Here is a 22,448-nt window from a genome sequence, read left to right as displayed (position 1 = left end):
AGGCAACCAAACAATCTGGCAGTATTCCATGAGGGCAGAAGCACAACTGCAATCTGCAGATATGCCTGACCTGGAGCTTCACCAGTTTAAACAGGAGAGGGCCTGCTGGCAGGATGTCTTCTGTGAAGGTTCTTTGAATTTGCTCACCACTGAGTCTGCCAGAGCCCTGTTGTGTTTGCTTTCTGGGCACAATGCAAACCTAGTCTATCCTCAGGCATCTAAGGAGGAGGTGGGTTGAAGGGGTTATCTGTACTAGTGTTTTCTGGATTTTCTATTGAGCAGTTACCAATTTTGAAATTTATGTCTGGACAGTTTGTGTGTTTGAATGTCTTATTTGTGTACTCTAGCATACACAGGACAGGTGTTTTATAACAAATACTCTAGGTCAGTGGTCCCCAAACCTTTTTGGTTGTCGCCCCTCCTCCCCCCCACACACCCCAGAGCCATGCTTGGGAGCAAGAAATGGGGCCAGAGTCATAGCCAGGAGCGGAGCAGTGGTTGGGCTGAACAGCACTCTCTCACCATCCCCTGTGGGGGCTGGTCTGGGCCCCACCACACCCTCCTAAACATTCCTCCATATCCCTCTAGGGGGCACACCCCAAAGTTCAGGGACCACTGCTCTAGGCCAACTGAGCTGCAAAAGACCAGCACACATTCAAGCAATGGAACAAGCCCATGAACTGGAAGCTGAGCAGCATTCTTTAGATCAAGGACACTTTCCCTCACACTGAAAATAACCACCTCACCTCTCATATTCATCTACAGCTTCAGAGACTTTCACAAAAAATTCATCCAGTCCTGTACCCAGCACGGCAGAAACACCAACCACCTGCAAAAGAAATGTATGTTCCAGAAACTAAATGAGACACAATTCATACAAAGGATTATAAATAACCTTTATGGGAGATGAATTCTAGAGTTACCAATCAAAGACAATGACTAGGGAAATGACCCATTGGGACTGCTATCAATTTAAATTTAAATGATCCAGAACCATCAAGCTGTGTATACAGCCTACGTTCCTGTCATTGCTATATTCAACATCTCTTCCTCACTCACTGAGTTTGTTACACCCACTTATTTTGTCTTGTCTTTAGACTAAGTTCTTTGGGGGCAAAGACTGGCTCCTTCCTATACATGCGTGTAGTGCCTGGCACAACAGGGCTCCAGTCCTCACTGGGGTTTTTAAGCACTGCCACAGCAAAAATAAAGACAATGTGACACTGAGAATATAGTATCTTTACATTCATAATGTTCAGTTGAATCCTAGTAAAAAACATGGGCAACACAACCCAATGCATGAAAATAATGAATTCCTTGTATATAGTAGAGAGGATGGGCAAGTGCAGAGGGAAAAAAATCAAGACTGTTTTCTAATTAAAGAAAAGATGGCTTATCGTGGGTAATAGAGCAACTCTCTCATTCTGGGACAGAAACTAAAAACTCATCTTTTAAACATATATGTTATGGGCTCCTAGAGTGATACTGAGGCAAATGCATACATTCCTAAGGCCAGAAGGGAACCTTGTATTTATACAAGTAAGACAAGAACCATTGGTGTCTCTTCTTCTTTCTGTTTTCCCAGCTAGCTGGGGTTGAGTCGTTGGATCAGTCTGTGACAGGATTGCCAGTCTAATGCCCAATCCATACCCATTTTGTGAGCCTGTACACAATCTATCCACAATTTTCTCGGGGGTTCTCTTATTCTCTGCCTATGAACTCTAGTTTCAAACATCTCCCTAACAGGATTCTCTTCATTGATCCTTCGTACATGCCCAAACATCCCAGCTCCAACACCACAGATCTTGGTCTCACTCCTGAGAACATCATTCCACATGAGGTCCAGCAATGTCACTCCTTCAGTGCCTTCAAACATGTCACTTCAATAGCTTCAAGTCTTCTCAAGTGCCTCTCTTTGGTCACCCATGTCTCTGATCTGTACAGAAGAGCTGATTTTACCATGGTTTGTGTAGTTGTCCCTTAAGTTGCACTACAAAACACTACACTTCTGCTGCACCAGACTTCTCCTGCACTCAACAGCCTTGCCTGTGGTTCTCGGTTGATTTTGCCATTTGCCATTAATCAGCCCAAAAGATACTTACACGCAGAAGCCTGATTTAGGTGCTTGCTCTCAATGTTGGTATTTATCTATCTTGGTTCCACCCAAGCCACCCACACGATTTTAGTCTTTGCTTTAGTCCTTCTGAGGTTACAATTTGTTAGTTCCCTGTTCCAGGCATCAGTTGCTTGGACCAAATCTCCCTCAGCAGTGGGCATTAGAGCAACATTGTCTACACAGATCAACTTCGTAAAATATTCCATTTCTGATTTTCTTATTGATGAAATTCAACACAATTATGAATAGTGAGGGACTAAGCACTGACCCCTGGTGGAGCCCACCTTGCACCTCAATACCCTCTGTAAAAGCAGCAAAGAGTCCTGTGGCACCTTATAGACTAACAGATGTTTTGGAACACGAGCTTTCATGGGTGATCCAACAAAGTGGGTATTCACCCACGAAAGCTCATGCTCCAAAATGTCTGTTAGTCTATAAGGTGCCACAGGACTCTTTGCTGCTTTTACAGATCCAGACTAACACAGCTACCCCTCTGATACTCAGTACCCTCTGTTACACCAAAGGGCATCCACACTTTAGTCATGGAACTGTCTATTGGTCTCTCCTGGCCTCAAAATCTGTGCAGAAAGTTACCATTCAGAGTTTAGGTCTTGTATTATAAAGCAGCTCAGTACAATTAACTATTTAGCATGATAAGTATGCATAGCACTATTTTAATTATTTATATGATGCCATGATTTGCCAGATGCTTAACACAATTAAAATTGACAAGGGGGAAGAAACACAAGCCAGAATAGGGAATAAAGAATATTTAGATAAATCAGAATAAAATTCACCCTAAGGTACTTCAGAAAATAGCTGAAGCAATCTTGGACCCTTTGCTGATTACATTCAGGAACTCATGGAGGATGGGTGATGCACTGCAGGGCTGGAGAAGGGGAAACATAGCATCCATCTTTAAAACGAGAACCCAGGGAATTATTGACCAGTCAGCCTAACCTCAACATCTGGAATATACTGGAACAAATGATTAAACAATCAATTTTTAAGCACCTGAAGGACAATAGGGTAATAAGAAATACCCAGCATGTATAGTCAAGAGCAAATCATGCCAAGCCAACTTAATTTCCTTCCTTGACAAGGTTACTGGCCTAGTAGAAAGAGTGGAAGCATTAAATGTGATATATCTTGCTTTTAATAGGCTTTTGACATAGTCCCTATAGTAAGATGAGGCCTTGAGACATAAACCCTCGATATCAGAGGCCCAGTATGAGGCCTGAGACCTGAACTGAAGTAATGGTCAAGACTTTGCTAACATAAAGTAAAGTTAGCTGTGAGCCAGAGGCAGGCCCTGCTCACAGAAGTTGGCAAGAAGAAGGCTGCTAAAAGCAAGTATACACATATAAGCACTAATAAGATGAACGTGTGCCAGGATGGCACCAGAACATCCCGGTATGAACACAGTCCACAGAGATAACAAGGAATAAGCAGACCCATTCTAAAGACAGGGTCAGAAGGACAATATGATGGATAGACTTGTTTGTTTGAACCAACCTGTACCAAGGGAGAGGCAGCACGCTAATGCGTAGAGGGGTTGTACCTCAATATGTCAGGAGTGATGTGTAACCTGTTTGAACCTGTGTATAAGAATGCACAGTCCCGAGTGGATGTCTTGGTCTGGCCTAGGGGGCAGTGGCAAATCCCGCCACTGAGTGAGCTGGTCCATTGTCAGGGGGCACATACATACTAGCAGAACTGTAGACATCTGATCCGGGGAGGCAAAGACTGTGTTTCATTTGGCAATAAACCTGGTTGGGTGCCTTCGGATCTTATTAGAGTCTGTGGTCATTTGGGTTTTTTTGGGGTCTGCTGTGCCAGCTATCTGCACATAGCTGGGCCAGCACACAGAGGGAACACACGCACACAGACAACTGTTATAAATGAACAGAGCAGAGCACCACATCAGTGACATCTGACAACATTCCCACTTAACATTACGATATACAAACCAGGGAAATGTAATCTAGTTGAAATTACTATAAAGTGGCTTTACTGTCAAAGAGTGGGCATATCTAGTGGGGTCTTGCAGGGGTCAGCCCTGGGTCTAGGTACTATTCATATTTTCATTAATAATTTGCATAATGGAGTGGAGAGCATACTTATAAAATGTGTGGATGACACCAAACTAGAATGAGTTGCAAGCACTTTGGAGGACAGGATTAAACATAAGAACAGCCATATTGGGTCGGACCAAAGGTCCATCTAGCCCAGTATCCTGTCTTCCATCCTGACAGTGGCCAGTGCCAGTTGCCCCACAAGAAATGAACAGAACAGGTCATCATCAAGAGATCCATCCCCGTCACCCATTCCAAGCTTCTGGCAAACAGAGGCGAGGGACACCATCCCTGCCCATCCTGGCTAATAGCCATTGATGGACCCATCCTCCATGAATTTATCTAGTTCTTTTTTGAACCCTGTTATAGTCTTGGCCTACACAACATCTCCTGGCAAAGAGTTCCACCGGATAACTGCGCTGTGTGAAGAAATACTTCCTTTTGTTTGTTTAAACCTGCTGCCTATTAATTTCATTTGGTGACCTCTACTTCTTGTGAGTAAATAACACATCCTTATTTACCTTCTCTACACCAATCATGATTTTATAAACCTCTGTTATATCCCCCCACAGTCGTCTATTATCCAAGCTGAAAAGTCACAATCTTATTAATCTCTCCTCATACAGAAGCTGTTCCATACCCCTAATCAGTTTGGTTGCCCTTCTCTGTACCTTTTCCAAGTCCAATATATCTTTTTTGAGATGAGGTAACCACACCTGCAAATCATTTATGAATATGCTGAATAGGACTGATCCCAGTACAGACCCCTGGAAACACCACTATTTACCTCTCTCCCTGACCATTTATTCCTACCCTTTGTTTCCTAATACATAAGAATGGCCATATGGGTACGATCATACGGTCCACTGAGTCCAGTATCTTGTCTTCTGGCAGCAACCAATGCCAGATGCTTCAAAGGGAAAGAACAGAACAGGGTAATCAAGTGATCCATCTCATGTTTGGCATTCAGAGGCTTAGGGACACCCAAGGCAAGGATTGTATCCCTGACCATCTTGGCTAATAGCCATTGATGGACCTATTCTCCATGAATTTATCTAATTCTTGTTTTAATCCAGTTATATTTTTGGCCTTCACAACATCCCCTGGCAATGCACTCCACAGGTTGACCGTGCATTGTGTGAAATCATAGAATCATAGACTATCAGAGTTGGAAGGGACCTCAGGAGATCATCTAGTCCAACTCCCTGCTCAAAGCAGGACCAATCCCCAGACAGATTTTTACCCCAGTACCCTAAATGGCCCTCAAGGATTGAACTCACAATCCTGGGTTTAGCAGGCCAATGCTCAAACCACTGAGCTATACCTCCCCCCATAGTAGCTCCTTTTGTTTGTTTTAAACCTGCCGCCTATTAATTTCATTGAGTGAGCTCTGGTTGTTGAGTTATGCGACTGGTAAACCACACTTCCCTATTAACTCTGTCCACACCGTTCATGGTTTTATAGACCTCTATCACATTCCCCCCCAAGCAGTCTCTTTTCCAAGCTAAATAGTACCAATCTTTTTAATCTCTCCTCATAGGGAAGATGTTCCATATCCTTAATCATTTTTGTTGATCTTTCTGTTCTTTTTCCAAAATATCTTTCTTGAGATGGGGCAACCAGAACGTCACACAGTATTCAAGATGTCAGAATACCATTAAGATGGAGAGTTTGTCTTATTTCCTCTTTCCTAATGGTTCTTAACACTGTTAGCTTTTTTGACTGTCACAGCACATTGAACAGATGTTTTCAGAGAACTACTTGCTATGGCTCTCAGATCTCTTTCCTGAGTGCTAAAAGCTAATTTAGACCCCATCATTTTGTATGTACAGTTGGGATTATATATATTAAAAAAATGGCAAATATATATAAAAAATGTCATTTGCCATTTTGTCAACCAGTTTTATGAAATCCTTTGTAACCCTTCACAGTCTGCGTTGGACTTAACTACCTCGAGTAATTTTGTATCATCTGCAAACTTTGCCACTTCACTGTTTACCCCTTTTTCCAGATAATTTGTGAACATGTTGATCAGCACAAGTCCCAGTACAGATCGCTGGGGGACACTTACTTACCTCTCTCCATTCTGAAAACTGTCCCAGATTGAGGTGTCATTAGAGGTGGTTTTGGAACAAATTGATAATTTAAACAGTAATAAATCACCAGGACCAGATGACATTCACCCAATGGTTCTGAAGGAACTCTAATATGAAACTGAAGAATTACTAACTGTGGTATATAACCTCTCACTTAAATCAGCTTCTGTACTACATGACTGGCAGATAGCTAATGTGATGACAATTAGAATTCAAAGTGATCTTGATAAATTAGAGAACTGAATTTAACAAGATTAAATTCAGTAAAGACAAGTGAAAAGTACTACACTTAAAAAGGAAAAAAATCAAATGCACAACTACAAAATAGAGAATAACTGCAAGGTGGTAATATTGCTGAAAAGGATTTGGGTGTTTTAGTGGATAGCAAACTGAATATGAGCCAACAAAGACCAATATCCTGGGATGTATTAACAGGTATGTCATATGTGAGACACGGAAGGCAACTGTTCCGCTCTATGTGGTACTGGTCAGCCCTCGGCAGGAGTACTGTGTCCAGTTCTGGGTGCCACACTATGAAAAATGTGGACAAATCAGAGGGAGTGCAGAGGAGAACAAGAAAAATTATAAAAGGTTCAGAAAGCCTGACCTACGAGGAAGAGTTAAAAAACTGGGCCTTTTTAGTCAGTAGAAGGGAAGAGGGACCTGATGATAGTCTTTAAATGCATTAAGGGCTGTTACAAAGAAGATAATTATCAACTGATCTCCATGTCCACTGAAGGCAGGACAAGAATTGTCTTAATCTGGAACAAGTGAGATTTAGGTTAGATATTATGAAAAACTTTCTAATTATAAAGTTAGTTACGTTGTGGAATAGGTTACTAAGGGAGGTTGTGAACTTTTCATTACTGGAGATTTTTTATGAACAGGTTGGATAAATAGCTGTCAGGGACAATCTAGATTTAACTGATCCCGACTCAGCACAGGGAAGTAGGGTGGACTAGATAACCTTTTGGGCTCCCTTTCAGTTCTACATGTCTATGATTCAAGGGGCTTTAAAAACAAAGAAGAAGACATAGTCCCTGCTCTGACCTAAACAGCTTTTTTTTTAAATCTAAGGCTTATCATAATTTGGGGTGCTGCATGGAGTGGAGAAGTCGGAAAGGGGGATGGTGTGAATGAAAGGGCAAGCAGAAGGAATGATGAGACAACTGAGCAGGAGCACAAGGTTATAGACAGGACAGACAACAAAGTCCCTGTCCTGAACAGCTTACAGATAACTCAATGGAAAACAAAGCATCCCAGAGCTTTCTAGAGAGGGAGGATAGGCCAGGGGCTAGCCTGGAACTTGGAAAACTGGGGTTCAATTCTGTGGTCTGCTACAGACTTACTGTGTGACCTTGGGCCCCATTTCCCTGGATGGAAATACAGACATGGCCTGTCATGACCCTGATCACTTTGTTTATATGTTGTGCCATCTCATCTAATTTTGGTCTTGAGATTACAAGGCTTTTGGAGCAGGGGCAGTGTCTTCCTCTGTCTATGCAGCACAATGCAGCCCAGACCGTGGGCCTTTTGATGCTACCATAATACAACTAACAAACATCCAGGGTATGCAGCAATTTTTATAAAGTACAAGAATATTTGCAATATAATCAAGGCCTAAAGTATGTGGTAAAATCCACCCGATTTCTGTGGTTCTCTAGTGATACAGACCAGAAAATCTGAGATATTTATTTACATACAAAACAGAGAATTTTATTGAATTAGGTATGAAAACAAATCACGCAATCAGTAGAGTATATTTAAGTTATGCTCTGGCCAAAGGATCCATGCAGGACACTGGTTTACAACATGGGAAAACTGGGTTCAATTCCCTTCTCCACCACAGACTTCCTATATGACCTTGGGAAAGTTACGTAGCCTCTCTCTGCTTCAGTTCTCCATCTGTAAAATGGGGATAGCACTCCTCCCTAAACAACAGGTGTATAGTAAGAGGAGGCCCCGAAACAAACTCTTATGTCAGAGGCCCAGTCTGAGGCCTGAAGCCTGAACCAAAGTACTTCCAGGGATTGCTAAGCAAAAGCTGGGCTATGAGCCAGAGGCAGGCTCCACTCACAGAAGTTGGCAAGAAGAGGGCAGCTAGAAGCAGGTGCATCCACATATAAGTGCTAATAAGAGGAACTTGTGCCAAGATAGCATCAGAACACTCCACAGAGATAACAAAGAACAGGCAGGTGCATATTAAAGACAGGGTCAAAAGGACAACATGATGGATAGATTTGTTTGAACCGACATGATCTGAGAGGGAGACAGCCCCCAATGAGTCAAGGGGCTATACTTCAATATGTCAGTAGGGATGAGTAATCTGTCCTGTCACTGTATAAAAGTAGGTCCCGGAGTGCGCATCTTTGTCCAGCCTAGGGGGCAGTGGAAAGTCCCACCACTGACTGAGCCGGTCCATTGCCAAGGGGCACAAATTCGTAGTATGTCCTGTAGAGTCTATAGGAAACTACTACTGTGCTTCATTTGACAATGGTCTTTGGGGGTTCTCTCGGGGTTTGCTGTATCAGCTATCTGTGCAGAACTGGGGCAACACTGTCACGGAGTGTGGGGAGTCCAGCCCTGCACCCCTCTTCCTGGGACCCACAGTGACTCTCGGCCAGCCAGTAAAACAGAAGGTTTATTGGACAACAGGAACACAGGTTACAGCAGAGCTTGCAAGCACAGTCAGGACCCCTCCACCGAGTCCTTCTGGGCTTTCAGGGTGCTTGGATCCTAGCTAGGATACCCTGAATTCCGCCCACACAGCCCCAAGCCCAAACTCAAACTGCCTCCCTCCTGCCACTCCCTTCCTTTGTCCCCTTCCCGGGCAAAGGTGTTAACCTTTCCCCTCCCTTACCTAGCTCAGGTTACAGGCCCTGGCATCGTCCACCCCCTAAAGTCCTCCCCTGCTCTCCCACTCTCCACACAGACAGTCCCTACTCCATCACATCTCTCCCCCCTTCGAGATTGAACTGAGCAGGATCACTCTGCCCAGTGACCTGGGGAAGTTCAGGGCCCCTTCTCCGGGACAACGCATCCGCTGTCAGGTTGGCACTTCCCTTCACATGGACCATGTCCATGTCATAGTCCTGCAGGAGCAGGCTCCACCTCAGGAGCTTGGCGTTGGCTCCTTTCATCTGGTGCAGCCAGGTCAGGGGAGAGTGGTCGGTGTACACGGTGAAGTGTCGCCCAAAGAGATATGGCTCTAGCTTCTTAAGGGCCCACACCATGGCCAGGCATTTCTTCTCGATGGCCGCGTAGCTTTGTTCCCGGGGTAGCAGCTTCTTACTCAGGTACACGATGGGGTGTCTCTCCCCCTTTTCATCCTCCTGCATTAACACCGCCCCCAGTCCCGTGTCTGAGGCATCGGTGAACACCATAAAGGGTTTGTCAAAATGTGGGTTTGCCAGAACTGGGCCGCTAACCAGAGCCTCCTTCAGTGCCCGGAAAGCCTCCTGGCACTGCTCAGTCCAGATCACCTTGTCTGGCTTCCCCTTCTTGCACAGTTCAGTGATGGGGCCGGCTATGGCACTAAAGTGGGGCACGAACCTTCGATAGTACCCCGCCATCCCAATAAAGGCCTGGACCTGCTTTTTGGTTTGGGGAGCAGGCCAGTCTCTGATCACCTCCACCTTGGCTGGTTCCGGCTTCAGGCAGCCGCTCCCCACCCGATGGCCCAGGTAAGATACTTCAGCCATCCCCACCTTGCACTTCTCAGCCTTTACTGTTAACCCAGCCTTTCGGAGTCGGTCCAGGACTTGTTTAACCTGGGACATGTGGTCCTCCCAGGTCTGGCTGAAGATGCAGATGTCGTCAATATACGCAACAGCAAAACTCTCCATCCCCCTCAGTAGCTGATCCACCAGGCGCTGGAAGGTGGCCGGTGCTCCCTTGAGGCCGAAGGGCAGGTCAGAAATTCATAGAGCCCCAGAGGGGTGATAAAGGCCGATTTCAGCCTGGCATCTGCGTCCAGCGGCACTTGCCAGTAGCCTTTGGTAAGATCCATAGTGGTGAGGTACCGAGCCCCTCCCAGCTTGTCTAGGAGCTCGTCAGGCCTGGGCATAGGGTAGGCATCAGATACGGTGATGGCATTGAGCTTTCGATAGTCCACACAGAACCGGATTGACCCATCCTTCTTGGGGACCAGCACCACTGGCGAGGCCCAAGGGCTGGAAGACGGCTGGATCACCCCCAAAGCCAGCATGTCCCTGACTTCTCTTTCAAGATCCTGAGCAGTTTTACCAGTGACCCGAAAAGGGGAGCATCTTATAGGGGGATGTGACCCGGTCTCCACGCGGTGGATAGTCAAATTAGTGCGTCCAGGCTGGTTGGAAAACAGCTGTCGGTATAGATGCAGCACCCCCCTGATCTCAGCGTGCTGGCCCGGGGTCAGCTGATCAGAGAGGGGAATCGCCTCCAGGGGGGAACCAGCTTTTGTCCCAGGGAATAGATCTACTAAGGGGTCATCTCCCTGCCCCTCCCAATGTCCACACACGGCCAACACCACATTCCCCCTGTCATAGTATGGTTTCATCATGTTCACATGGTACACCCGACGGTGATGTGCCCGGTTTGACAGCTCCAAAACATAGTTTACCTCATTCAGTTGCTTGATAACCTTGAAGGGCCCTTCCCAGGCAGCCTGGAGTTTGTTTCTCCTCACAGGGATGAGAAACATCACCTGATCCCCGGTGGCGAAGGCACGGGCCCGTGCCGTGCGGTCATACCAGACCTTCTGCCTCCTCTGGGCTCGGGCCAGATTCTCCTTGGCCAGGCCCATGAGCTCGGCTAGTCTTTCCCGGAAGGTCAGGACATACTCCACCACTGACTCTCCCTCGGGAGCAGCCTTCCCCTCCCATTCGTCCCTCATCAGGTCTAGTGGCCCCCTTACCCGCCTTCCATACAACAGTTCGAAAGGTGAAAACCCGGTAGATTCCTGGGGTACCTCCCGGTACGCGAACAGCAGGTGAGGTAAGTACTTGTCCCAATCCTGCGGGTGCTGGTTTATAAATGTTTTTAGCATCATCTTCAGCGTCCCGTTGAACCTTTCTACCAGCCCGTTGGACTGGGGGTGATACGCTGAGGCCCAGTTGTGCTGGACCCCACATTTCTGCCATAAGGACCGGAGCAGGGCCAACGTGAAGTTGGACCCCTGGTCCGTTAAGACCTCCTTGGGGAACCCCACCCAGCTGAAAATTGTCAGCAGCGCATCTGCCACTGTGTCTGCTTCGATAGAGGACAAGGCCACCGCCTCGGGGTAGCAAGTGGCAAAATCCAACATCACCACCAGGATGTATTTCTTCCCTGACCGGGTCATCTTGCTGAGGGGTCCCACTATGTCCATGGCCACCTTCTGGAAAGATTCTTCTATGATGGGAAAAGGCCTCAAAGCCGCTTTCACCTTGTCCCGGGCCTTCCCCACCCTCTGGCAGGGGTCACAGGATTGGCAGTACTGTCGGACATGGGTAAAGACCCCAGGCCAGTAAAAGTTCTGTAGCAGCCTCTGCCTGTTGCGTCGGATTCCCTGGTGCCCTGCGAGAGGGATGTCATCGGCCAGGTACAGCAGCTTGTGACAAAACTTCTGGGGAACCATCAGCTGCCTCCTGATCCCCCATGAATCTACTTCCCCTGGGGGAGCCCATTCTCGGTACAGGAACCCCTTCTCCCACAGGAACCTCTCCTTGCAACCTCTCCTCATGGTCTGTACCGCACTAAGGTCAGCCCGGTCCCTGTGCTTCCGCAAGGAGGGATCTTTCTGCAACTCGGCCTGGAACTCAGCAGCTGGGACAGGGATGGGGACCGGCTCTCTCTTGCTGGCTGGGTCTGAGGCCGCAGCCTCTCTGAACCGTGCCCCTGGGCGTTCCCCGCTCCCTGGGTTAGGGTCCTGCACCTCGGGTCGAGTACCTTCCCCATTGTCGGGGTGCAGTGCCCTTTGCCGACTCTGACTACGAGTCACGACCAGGGCACTCTGGGTGTTACTAGGCCAGTTCTCGAGGTCCCCTCCCATTAACACGTCAGTGGGCAAATATCGGTGTGCCCCCACATCCTTGGGGCCCTCCTTGGCCCCCCATTTCAGGTGTACCCTTGCCACGGGCACCTTGAATGGGGTCCCGCCCACGCCCATCAGGGTCAGGTAGGTGTCGGGAACCATCCGATCTGAGGCCACCACCTCGGGCCGGGCCAGCATCACCTCTGCGCCCGTGTCCCAGTACCCAGTGACCTTCCTCCCATCTACCTCCAGGGAAACAATGCACTCCTTCCGGAGGGGCAGCCCCGCGCCCACCCGGTAAACCAAAAACCCGGAGCCTGGAGCATCCACAGGTGGTATGTTGCCAGCCCCCCTTTCCTGGCAATGTAGCCCTTCCTCCGATTGGGTTTTTACCCAGTCAACGCTCTGCGGGTTGGGTCTGCTTGGTCTGTCCCTGAGCTTGGGGCACTGGGCCCGTAGGTGACCTCGTTGGCCACAGCGATAGCAGCCCATGTCTCGTGGGTCCCCTTGAGTGGGTCGGAGGGACCTGCCGCTGGATGTTCCCCTTTTGGGGGGGTTCTCCATAGGACCCCGCTGGGAGGTCCCATGATGACTCTCTCTCTGCGTTGAGGCAGGCTTGCTCCTTCGAGACTCCTCCCTGCCATCCCCTGCCCAACTGTCCACAAATTGGTCGGCCAGCTGGCCTGCGTGCTGTGGGTTCTCCGGCTTCTGGTCCATCAACCACAGCCTCAAGTCGGACGGGCACTGCTCGTACAGGTGCTCCAGTATGAATAGGTCCAGCAGGTCCTCTTTAGTTTGGGCCCCAGCTGTCCACTTGCGGGCATACCCCTGCGCCCGGTTGACCAGTTGTAGGTATGTGACCTCACGGGTTTTACGCTGGCTCCGGAACTTTTTCCGGTACATCTCAGGAGTCAGCCCAAACTCACGGAGCAGGGCCTGTTTGAACAGTTCGTAGTTCCCTACCTCCGCCCCTTTCAGTCGGCTGTACACTTCCACAGCTGTGGAGTCCAGTAAGGGGGTGAGAACTGTGATCCTGTCTGCAGGGTCAACCCTGTGCAGCTCGCAGGCATTCTCAAAGGCCGTCAGGAAGGTATCTATGTCCTCCCCCTCCTTACGCCGGGGCAGCAAGTGCTTATCAAAGCTCTTTGTAGGCTTGGGTCCCCCCTCACTCACCGCAGCCGGGGCCTCACTTCTCCTCAGCTGGGCCAGGTCCAGCTCATGTTTACGCTGTTTCTCCTTCTCCTCCCGCTCATGTTTACGCTGGATCTCCTCATGTTTACGCTGTTTCGCCTTCTCCTCCAGCTTTTGCCTCTTTAACTCGAGCTTCTCCCTTTCATATTCCAGCCGCATCCGCTCCACGGATGCCGAGCGTTGCCGGGAGGATCCCCTGCTGGCCGGGGGTGTCACGGTGCCCTCGGTATATACTGGGCTTCTCCCCGCCCTTCCCCTAGGCCTAGGAAGGGGGGGTCTCGGGAAGCCCTCGTCCGCCGGCTGACCACTCCCAGCGGGGACAGACACTGGTGCCTGCGCTGCATCTGCCCGGCTGCTTCCCTCAGAGACAGGGCTCCATTCATTCATGCGGTCTCCCTGCTCCAGCTGGGCAATCAGCTGGTCCTTGGTGAGCCTCCCTGGGTGCAGCCCCCTCTGCTTGCACAGCTCCACCAGGTCACACTTGCGCCGCTTGGCATACAACTTCCTGCTGGGCACTCACAGGCCGGGGTGCTCGCCGCTCCCCACAGTTTCCAGGGGGACCCCTAGTGCACCAGCCCTTCGTGAGGTCACGACCTCTCTGCCAGGGTTGAGCTGCAGACTCCTCCGCCCCTGGGACCGCTCGCTGTGATCCCTCGGGGGACCCTGTTACTGCAAAGTCCTTCTCACTGGGCACACACTCCCAGGGGTTAATCACCCCTTCGTTTTACTGCTCCCCAGTCACTTTCTGCAGGAAGCGCCATCCACGGGGTGCAGTATATCCCGCCCCTGCCACCAGTTGTCACGGAGTGTGGCTAGTCCGGCCCTGCACCCCTCTTCCTGGGACCCACAGTGACTCTCGGCCAGCCAGTAAAACAGAAGGTTTATTGGACAACAGGAACACAGGTTACAGCAGAGCTTGCAGGCACAGTCAGGACCCCTCCACCGAGTCCTTCTGGGCTTTCAGGGTGCTTGGATCCTAGCTAGGATACCCTGAATTCCGCCCACACAGCCCCAAGCCCAAACTCCAACTGCTTCCCTCCTGCCGCTCCCTTCCTTTGTTCCCCTTCCCGGGCAAAGGTGTTAACCTTTCCCCTCCCTTACCTAGCTCAGGTTACAGGCCCGGGCATCGTCCATCCCCTAAAGTCCTCCCCTGCTCTCCCACTCCCCACACAGACAGTTCCTACTCCATCACAAACACACAGAGGGAACATGCACGCAGCTGACTGTTATCATCGAACAAGAGCAGAGCACCACACGGGTAGCTACTGACAAGGTGTTGTGAGGACAACTTCGTTAAAGATTAGGAAGCTGTGACGTTCTTGATATAAACTGGGACCATATAGAACATGGGTTGCAACCAAGGTCCTGTAGTGGCACCAAATCCTAGGTAAAGGGGGTCATATAAGGTGTCTAAGACCAATTTATGAGTTACTGATTATGATTATGCTGTCTGTATGTCGGTATCATTTTGTAGTTGAAGTTATGAATATTGGCTGTATACTGTCTGTATTTCAAACTTGTGCTGTGTTACTGGGAAAGATCCCAGACAAGTTGGTGTCAGCTCTGTTTAGCCTGCTTGATGACCTATTAAGAACCATCACCTACACAATTGTCCCATCGAGAGAAGGCAGTTACGCCCTGTGACTCAGCAGGGTGTGCAGAAACTGGCCCATGTGACTGCAAACTCCATTTTGCTGTAACTTTCCACAGCAGGAACAAAGGAGTGTTCTTACACCTGGAAAAACCTATATAAGGCGGAGGCCTCATCTCCATTTTGTCTTCAATCCTGCTTCTTACCTCTGGAGGAACTTTGCTACAAACAGAAGCTCTGCACAAAGGACTGAATGACCCAGCCCAGTGGGGGATGTTCTCCAGAGACTTGATTTGAACCTGCAGTTTACTCCATCACTGCTACAAGCCTGACCTAAGAACTTTGCCATTACTGTATGTAATTGATTCCATTTAACCATTTCTAGCTCTCGCCTCTATCTTTTTCCTTTTATGAATAAACCTTTAGATTTTAGATTCTAAAGGATTGGCAACAGCGTGATTTGTGGGTAAGATCTGATGTGTATATTGACCTGGGTCTGGGGCATGGCCCTTTGGGATCGAGAGAACCTTTTTCTTTTACTGGGGTGTTGGTTTTCATAACCATTCATCCCCAGGATGGGTGGCACTGGTGGTGATACCGGGAGACTGGAGTGTCTAAGCAAATTGCTTGTGTGACTTGTGGTCAGCCAGTGGAGTGAAACCTAAGTCATTTTTGTCTGGCTGGTTTGGTTTGCCTTAGAGGTGGAAAAACCCCAGCCTAGGGCTGTGACTGCCCTGTTTAAGCAATTGGTCCTGAATTGGCACTCTCAGTTGGGTCCCGCCAGAACCGCATCGTCACAGAAGCACTTTGGGATATACTGAAGACGAGTGCTATATAAGAAATGGTATTATTGATTCAGCAGCAGGTGTTATTTATTTTGATATTGAATTCAGCATTGTTTTCCACACATTTTCAGATGTCAATACGTGTAGATTTGTGTACTGACAACACCTAACTGCATCACAGAACTCTCAGGGAGGAAAGCAGAAGGGTTTTTACGGCTACGCAGTGGGAGCAGGCTGCTGGAACTTTTAGCAGTAGGGAGACAGAGGAAGCCATTTGGAATTATGGAATAAACTCATTAGCTGGATGTTTCTACTAAAATTATCAGTGAAACACTTGAGTTGACATTTTAAATTATCATGTCTCAAAGTCACCATCGTGTTATGATGAATGGGGCAGTTCACATAGAGCTAATGTTTCAGGAAGAAGATACAGCAACAGCTTACACTCTGTCCACTTAATTATTATCATCTGTAGTTTTACCAGCATGCCTAGGAACCAGGACCTGATCGTGCTGGATGCTAAACAACAGGAGTCGGCAACCTTTCAGACGTGGTGTGCCGAGTCTTCATTTATTCACTCTAATTTAAGGTTTCGTGTGCCGGTAATACATTTTAATGTTTTTAGAAGGTCTCTCTCTATAAACTATTGTTGTATGTAAAGTAAACTAGTTGTTAAAAATGTTTAAGAAGCTTCATTTAAAATTAAATTAAAATGCAGATCTTATCTGTTTAGTGCAGTGGTTCTTAACCTGGGGTGCATGCACCCCCTGGGGCAGGGCCGGTGCAAGGATATTTTGTGCCCTAGGTGAAACTTCTACCTTGCCCTGCCCTCTCCCCCCCGCCCCCAATCAGTTCACTGAGGGGCAAATCCCAACGAGCCTTTATAGACCCCAGGGGCTGCTCCCCAGACCAGGTTCCCCTCTCCCCACCCCCTGAACTCCCCTGGAGGGTACACAGCACCCCCCACCCGCGAGCCCTCCCTACCCAACCCCGGTGGCCCCTGTCCCGAGTCCACTCACTGGCTTTGCTGGGCTTGGGCCACTGCAGCAGCTAAGCAGGGAGCAGCTGCCTTCTGGAGGCACCAGAGAGCCAGAGTGTCCCGCTTGCGGCAGCAGCAAGCCCCAGCCATGGAGGAGGCGGCGCGGTGCAGAGGGACAGCAGCCCTGCAAATGCGGCAGTGCTGCTAGCAGGGAGCAGCCACGCCCTCCTCCCCGCCCAGGCTGCGGTCCGGTGCCCCCCTGGGGGCTCCTGAAGGCTGCAGTGGATGTATGCAGGCGCCAGCCCCTATGCACCCCCCAACTCCCCCATTGCCTAGGGTTACCATATTTCATCAATCAAAAAAGAGGGGAGAGCCCTGCCCTAGCCCTGCCCCCATCCACTCACTCCCACTTCCCACCCCGACTGCCCCGGTCAGAACCCCCAACCCCCCCCTTCTCCTTGTCCCCTGACTGCCCCCTCCTGAGACCCCCCCCACCCTAACTGCCCCCCTAGAAACCTACCCACTACCTGTCCTCTGACTGCCCCAACCCTTATCCACACCCCTGCCCCCAGACAGACCCCCAGGACTCCTGACCCATACAACCCTCCCTCTGCGCCCTGACTGCCCCCCCCCACCCCCCAGGAATCCCCATACCATGCCCATGCCAGTCAGATGTTAGCTCTATGTGGAGGCAAAACATGCTGCTGGGCTGCCGAGCGCACAGCCTCTCCCCCACAGCGTGCTGGGGCAGCAGGGTGGGGGGAGCTGCGGGGGGGGCAGCAGCGGCAGCTCACACTTCCAGGAGCTGCACAACCCGAGCATGGTGAGGGAGGAGCCAGGGAGCGGATGCATGCGGGCGGCGGTCCCTGTGCGCCCCCTGGCTCCCCACTCACCATGCTCAGGCTCTGCTGCCCCCGGGAGTGTGAGCCGCCGCTGCCCCTCCTGCAGCAGGATCAGGGCTCCGTGCCCTGGCGGTTCACACTTCCAGGAGCTGCAGAACCCAAGCATGGTGAGGGGGAACCCGGGGGCGCACCTGCCACCGGTCTGGGGTCCTGGCCGCTGGTCCCGCTCAGCCTCCTGCCGGCCTGGGGTTCTAGTCGCTCTTCCGGTAACAGGCTGAGTGGGGCCGGCAGCCGGGACCCAGTAGGTTGCCGACCCCTGCTATACAGATACAGGGCAAAAAGACCCACAGAGATTAAAATCAAGTATGAGGCAAGAGACCACAGATGGAATGGGCAGATGGAGGGGTACAAGTGAACAAGGAGACAGTATGGTTCCGCATTATAGACAATAGTCTTTGCACACCAACAGCTTAACTATTGTCAAGTTTTTTGTAGGCACTGTGGCAAAGGACAGTTTTGAAGAGGGAGTTCAAGGTGGATAATGAGCTACCTTTGTGGATGTTTATAGGAAACACCTGCCAAGCATGTGGGGCAGCATGGGTGAAAGCACAATGGTTAAAAAAAAATAAAAATTTAACACTTTTTTTAAAAGCTGAAAGCTAATGGGGAGCACAATTCTGCAGCAAGGGGACATTACGGGAGGGACACCATGCAACCCCAATGAAACAGCTATGGGATCACTGGCACTCCCTGTTATATAGACTTTACAATGACACTCATTACTGGATTATTTAAGTACTTTATAGTAATGGGTTTAGCCTCCCAATCTCACCGGGATAGGAAAAGATATCTTCCCATTTACCATATGGGCTAGATTTTTGTTTCTGTGGTCATGACCAAAACAACTTCAGTAAGTGCTACAGAACTGAATCGGACTCCTTTAAAAAGAATGAAGGGCTTAGCTGACCCTGCTAGAGTACAAGGCATTTCAAATGAGAGACTCTGAAAGGACACCATCCACTCCAACAATTACACTGCTTTCTTAGGAACATGACTACTTCATTCTTTGCTTTCTCTGGTGATTTATTTGCAATTTAATTTTAAATTACTCCCTCTGCCAGCTTGCACACCCCTTCTCCCCTGAGGCAGGATAAAGTAATCCAAAGCATTTGCCCCTTATCCTCTGAAGAATGATGCAGAGAAATCAGTCCTCTCTATGTCCCAGGGTGCAGGACTCAGCAAGGGAATAAAGGCTGAGAGCAGTGAAGAGAGATCCCTGTGTAGGGGGTAGTGAACAGGGGAGGAGGCTTACCTTGAGTGAGCTGTAAAACTCATCCAACACCAGGCTCATGGAACGAGTCAGGTTACTAACATATGTTGTCTCTTGATTCAAGGCATCTTGAAAGATCTCAAAATCCTGCATCCATTCTACTGCAAAACTGTGATCAATGATATCTGTCTGGAATGTATAAGGAAATGGGAAGTCAGTTTTCAGAGATGATGGTGGTTGGTTGGTTCTGTATTAGCATGGGCACTTGATAGTACCTGAGAGTTAAGACTAGTAAACAGTTTTCATTCTAACTCCATTATCAAATGCTCATAACTTTCCAAAACATTCACTCCCTGGCCTGAAATATCCCATGCTTTGTTTTGCCAGTTCAGCTGTTTCAATTTGAAAAAGGTACAAACCCCAACACTATTTTTAAAAGGCATGTTTAGAGTTTAAGGCATTGCTACTGCAATTTGATCAACATGGGAGAACTCGTAGGTCTGCGTGCAGTCCCACTGAGGCCAATGGGGCCCTGCCAGTGTGTATGAGACTGCATTATTGGGATCTAGGCAAGCTGAGTCCTCACTTATGACCTCACACACTGTTGGTTGGCTTGAAAAACTTTAGTTTTTTAATTAGTGACCAAACACTACTCACCGAGCACCGCAGCAATAAGAGCTATGCAAATATATAGTACAGCATTCCCTGCCCCCATAAAACTTACAATATAATTTTTAATGCAAGACAAATGTATTTGGGGGAGAATAGGGAAGACAAAAGAATAGGAGCAGTAAAGGGGAGTTTTGCAAAGGACTTTTACAAGTGAAGGAAGAAAGATTGGGTGAGCCTGTCTGTCAGTTTGTTCTGTGCTTGCTTGCCTGCCGTGTGATTCCTTATAGTGAAGATTATAGTGTGGTCTGTTTTGGGGGTTGCATGGTAAGCCAAGTGCTACGCTAGGCTAGGCTAGGCTAGGCTGAGAGTTTACTAATGAGGCTCTAGCCTGCTATCCTTTGATACTTAAATCCTTTTGGGTCCCTTGACAAGAGGCAGGGATAAAACAGGGAAAATGGGGGCTTAAAAAGCCAGCTCCTAAGCAGCCAGAGAAAGCAGCGAATACAGCAGTAAACAGGAGCTTTGTGAGTGAGTGAGTGAAGCAGATACACCTAACAAAAATACTCTAAACTTAGGCCATTTTAATCACTCACCGGCCCCAGCCAAAAAGAAAACCTGCAAGAGTAAAAATAATGCAGACAGAAGTCCAGCAGCGAAGTGGAAACTATATAGTTTATTATATCAAGAGCACTCAAGGAAGACAAGGCCATTGGGGAGAAGCTAAATGAATTCTTTGCATTGGTCTTCACTGCAGAAGATGTGGGGGAGATTCTAGCAACAGAGTCATTCTTTTTAGTTGCCAAATCTGAGGAACTGTCCCAGATTGAGGTGTCAATAGAGGAGCTTTGGAACAGATTGATACAAACAGTAATAAGTCACTAAGACCACATGATATTCACCCAAATGTTCTGAAGGAATTCATACTAAATTGAACTACTATTGTAGTATGCAACCTATCACTTAAATCAGCCTCTGTATCAGATGACTGAATGGTAGCTAATGTAATGCTGATTTTAAAAAAGAGAGGCTCCAGAGGCAGTCCTGGCACATCCAGGCCAGTAAGCCTAACTTCAGTAACAGGCAAATTGGTTGGAACTATAGAAAAGAACAAAATTATCAGACACATAGATGGACATAATTTGTTGGGGAAGAGTCAACAGGGCTTTTGTAAAGGAAAATCATGCCTCATCAGTCTATGAGAATTCTTTGAGGGTGTCAACAAGCACGTGGACAAGGGTAATCGAGTGGCTGAAGTATTCCTGGCCTTTCAAAAAACCTTTGACAAGGCCCCTCACCACAGGCTTTTAAGCAAACAAAGCAGTCATGGGATTAGAGGGAAGGTACTCTAACCATTGGAGGAGTGAAATTCTGGAACAGCCTTCCAAGGGGAGCAGTGGGGGCAAAAGACATATCTGGCTTCAAGACTAAGCTTGATAAGTTTATGGAGGGGATGGTATGATGGTATAGCTTAATTTTGGCAATTAATTGATCTTTGATTATTAGCAGGTAAATATGCCCAATGGTCTGTGATGGGATGTTAGATGGGGTGGGATCACACCCCTGAGCGACACAATTTATGTCAAGTTAAGCTATAATATAGCCATAATGCAGAACTTTCAACAGACAAGCCTAGGAGCTTAAATTCATTACTTTGCTAGACACTAAAAAATCATGGACTGAATAGACGCACTGGATTTATGGCTTATTACAATAACCTGTAACCCATTAACAACCCCCCGCAGCTGCTGTCCGCCCCCCTCTCTCACACACACACACACACACACACACACACACCTTTCCTCCTTATGACTAGAGGGGTGTTAAAGGGGTCACTTCACACCATTGCATGCACAGTAACTGAAATAGTCATTTTTCCATTTTACTGACTTTGTACACTAGACAGCACTGTGTGTAGACAGCTACACTGCTCCACTGTGATTACCAGGTCAGGTTCTTTTACAGCAAAAGCAGAGATACATTGTAAGATTAGGAAGATGTAAAATCAAAACTGTCAGAGGAATATAGACAGGCTTGGAGGGGGCATGCAAGGTGGTGGCCTCTAGAGCAGGGGTGAGTAGTGTGAGCACTCAGGACAGTGGGTCTTTGATCAGGTGAGTGTGAGAGAAGTGAGGCTGGCATTCAAGGCAGGGGGTTGCCAAGGCAAGCGAGAGAGAGAAGGAATAGTTCAGGAACGGAGTGACTCTGGGAAATACACAGCATCTGAAATAACTATCACATTTGTAAAAGTGGACTAGGCTTCAAGCTGACAGCATTCCTTTAAGAGTATACATAAAAAGGAATGGAAACATATCCTTAAGATGACTGGTATCTGCCAAGTGTACAGTTAAGTAGTGTCAACTATCAACACCAACAGGCTTTGCCAAAGGATGCCCATTACAGCACAGAGGACTCTCGCCTTAAGAAAAAGGAACTTGGGCAATAGAAAGGAATTTGTTTACAGGACTCCATTTGTGCTTTTTCTGTTGGGCAAGGAAACTCAGCCCGTTATTGAGAAGTGGTAGGTTTAGAAAATTCTCCCTACCTTACTAGGGCAGGGCAAGACTATGGGAGTAGATATGAAGATAGGTACTGAATCACACCTCTAGCTGAAGGGTTAAGGTATCCAGTATAAGTGAAAGGTGGCAGAAATGTGGTCTTTGTCAGTGAAGATGGCATGTAAAATCAGTGTAAAAAGGAGAAGACTGGAGTCAAAGGAAAGGTGTAGCAGTTGGAAACAGGGAGTCCCAACTAGAGTAGCCCTGCAACTCTCTGCAGATGAGGAGAGACTAACTGGGGCCCTCATCCAGGCATGTGAAGCTAGTTCTCCCGGCAGGTCCAGAGAAGCGAGGAGAAGAAGCAGGGGAAAAGCTCTTCAGTCCCTCAGAAGCCCCAATGATTT

The 22,448-nt window shown here is 48.3% G+C and overlaps 1 protein-coding gene across 3 annotated transcripts in view; it reads right to left on the bottom strand.

Moving 5' to 3' along the window:
- The window catches only part of GPN1 (GPN-loop GTPase 1), a 73,973-nt gene that overhangs the window by 35,246 nt on the left and 16,279 nt on the right, over nt 1-22,448 (bottom strand). For all 3 annotated transcript variants that reach the window (XM_050951118.1, XM_050951119.1, XM_050951120.1), the window contains exons 9-10: nt 18,980-19,126; nt 747-829 (exon numbers count right to left, since the gene is read on the bottom strand). In XM_050951118.1, coding sequence (XP_050807075.1) covers nt 747-829; nt 18,980-19,126 — 230 coding nt within the window. The remainder of the gene's footprint in view (nt 1-746; nt 830-18,979; nt 19,127-22,448) is intronic.

This window comes from Gopherus flavomarginatus, chromosome 4 (genome assembly GCF_025201925.1).
Source record: "Gopherus flavomarginatus isolate rGopFla2 chromosome 4, rGopFla2.mat.asm, whole genome shotgun sequence".
NCBI classification, from domain to species: domain Eukaryota; kingdom Metazoa; phylum Chordata; order Testudines; family Testudinidae; genus Gopherus; species Gopherus flavomarginatus.
Note: the sequence above shows the minus strand (reverse complement) of the source record. Positions and strands in the feature narration are given on the sequence as shown.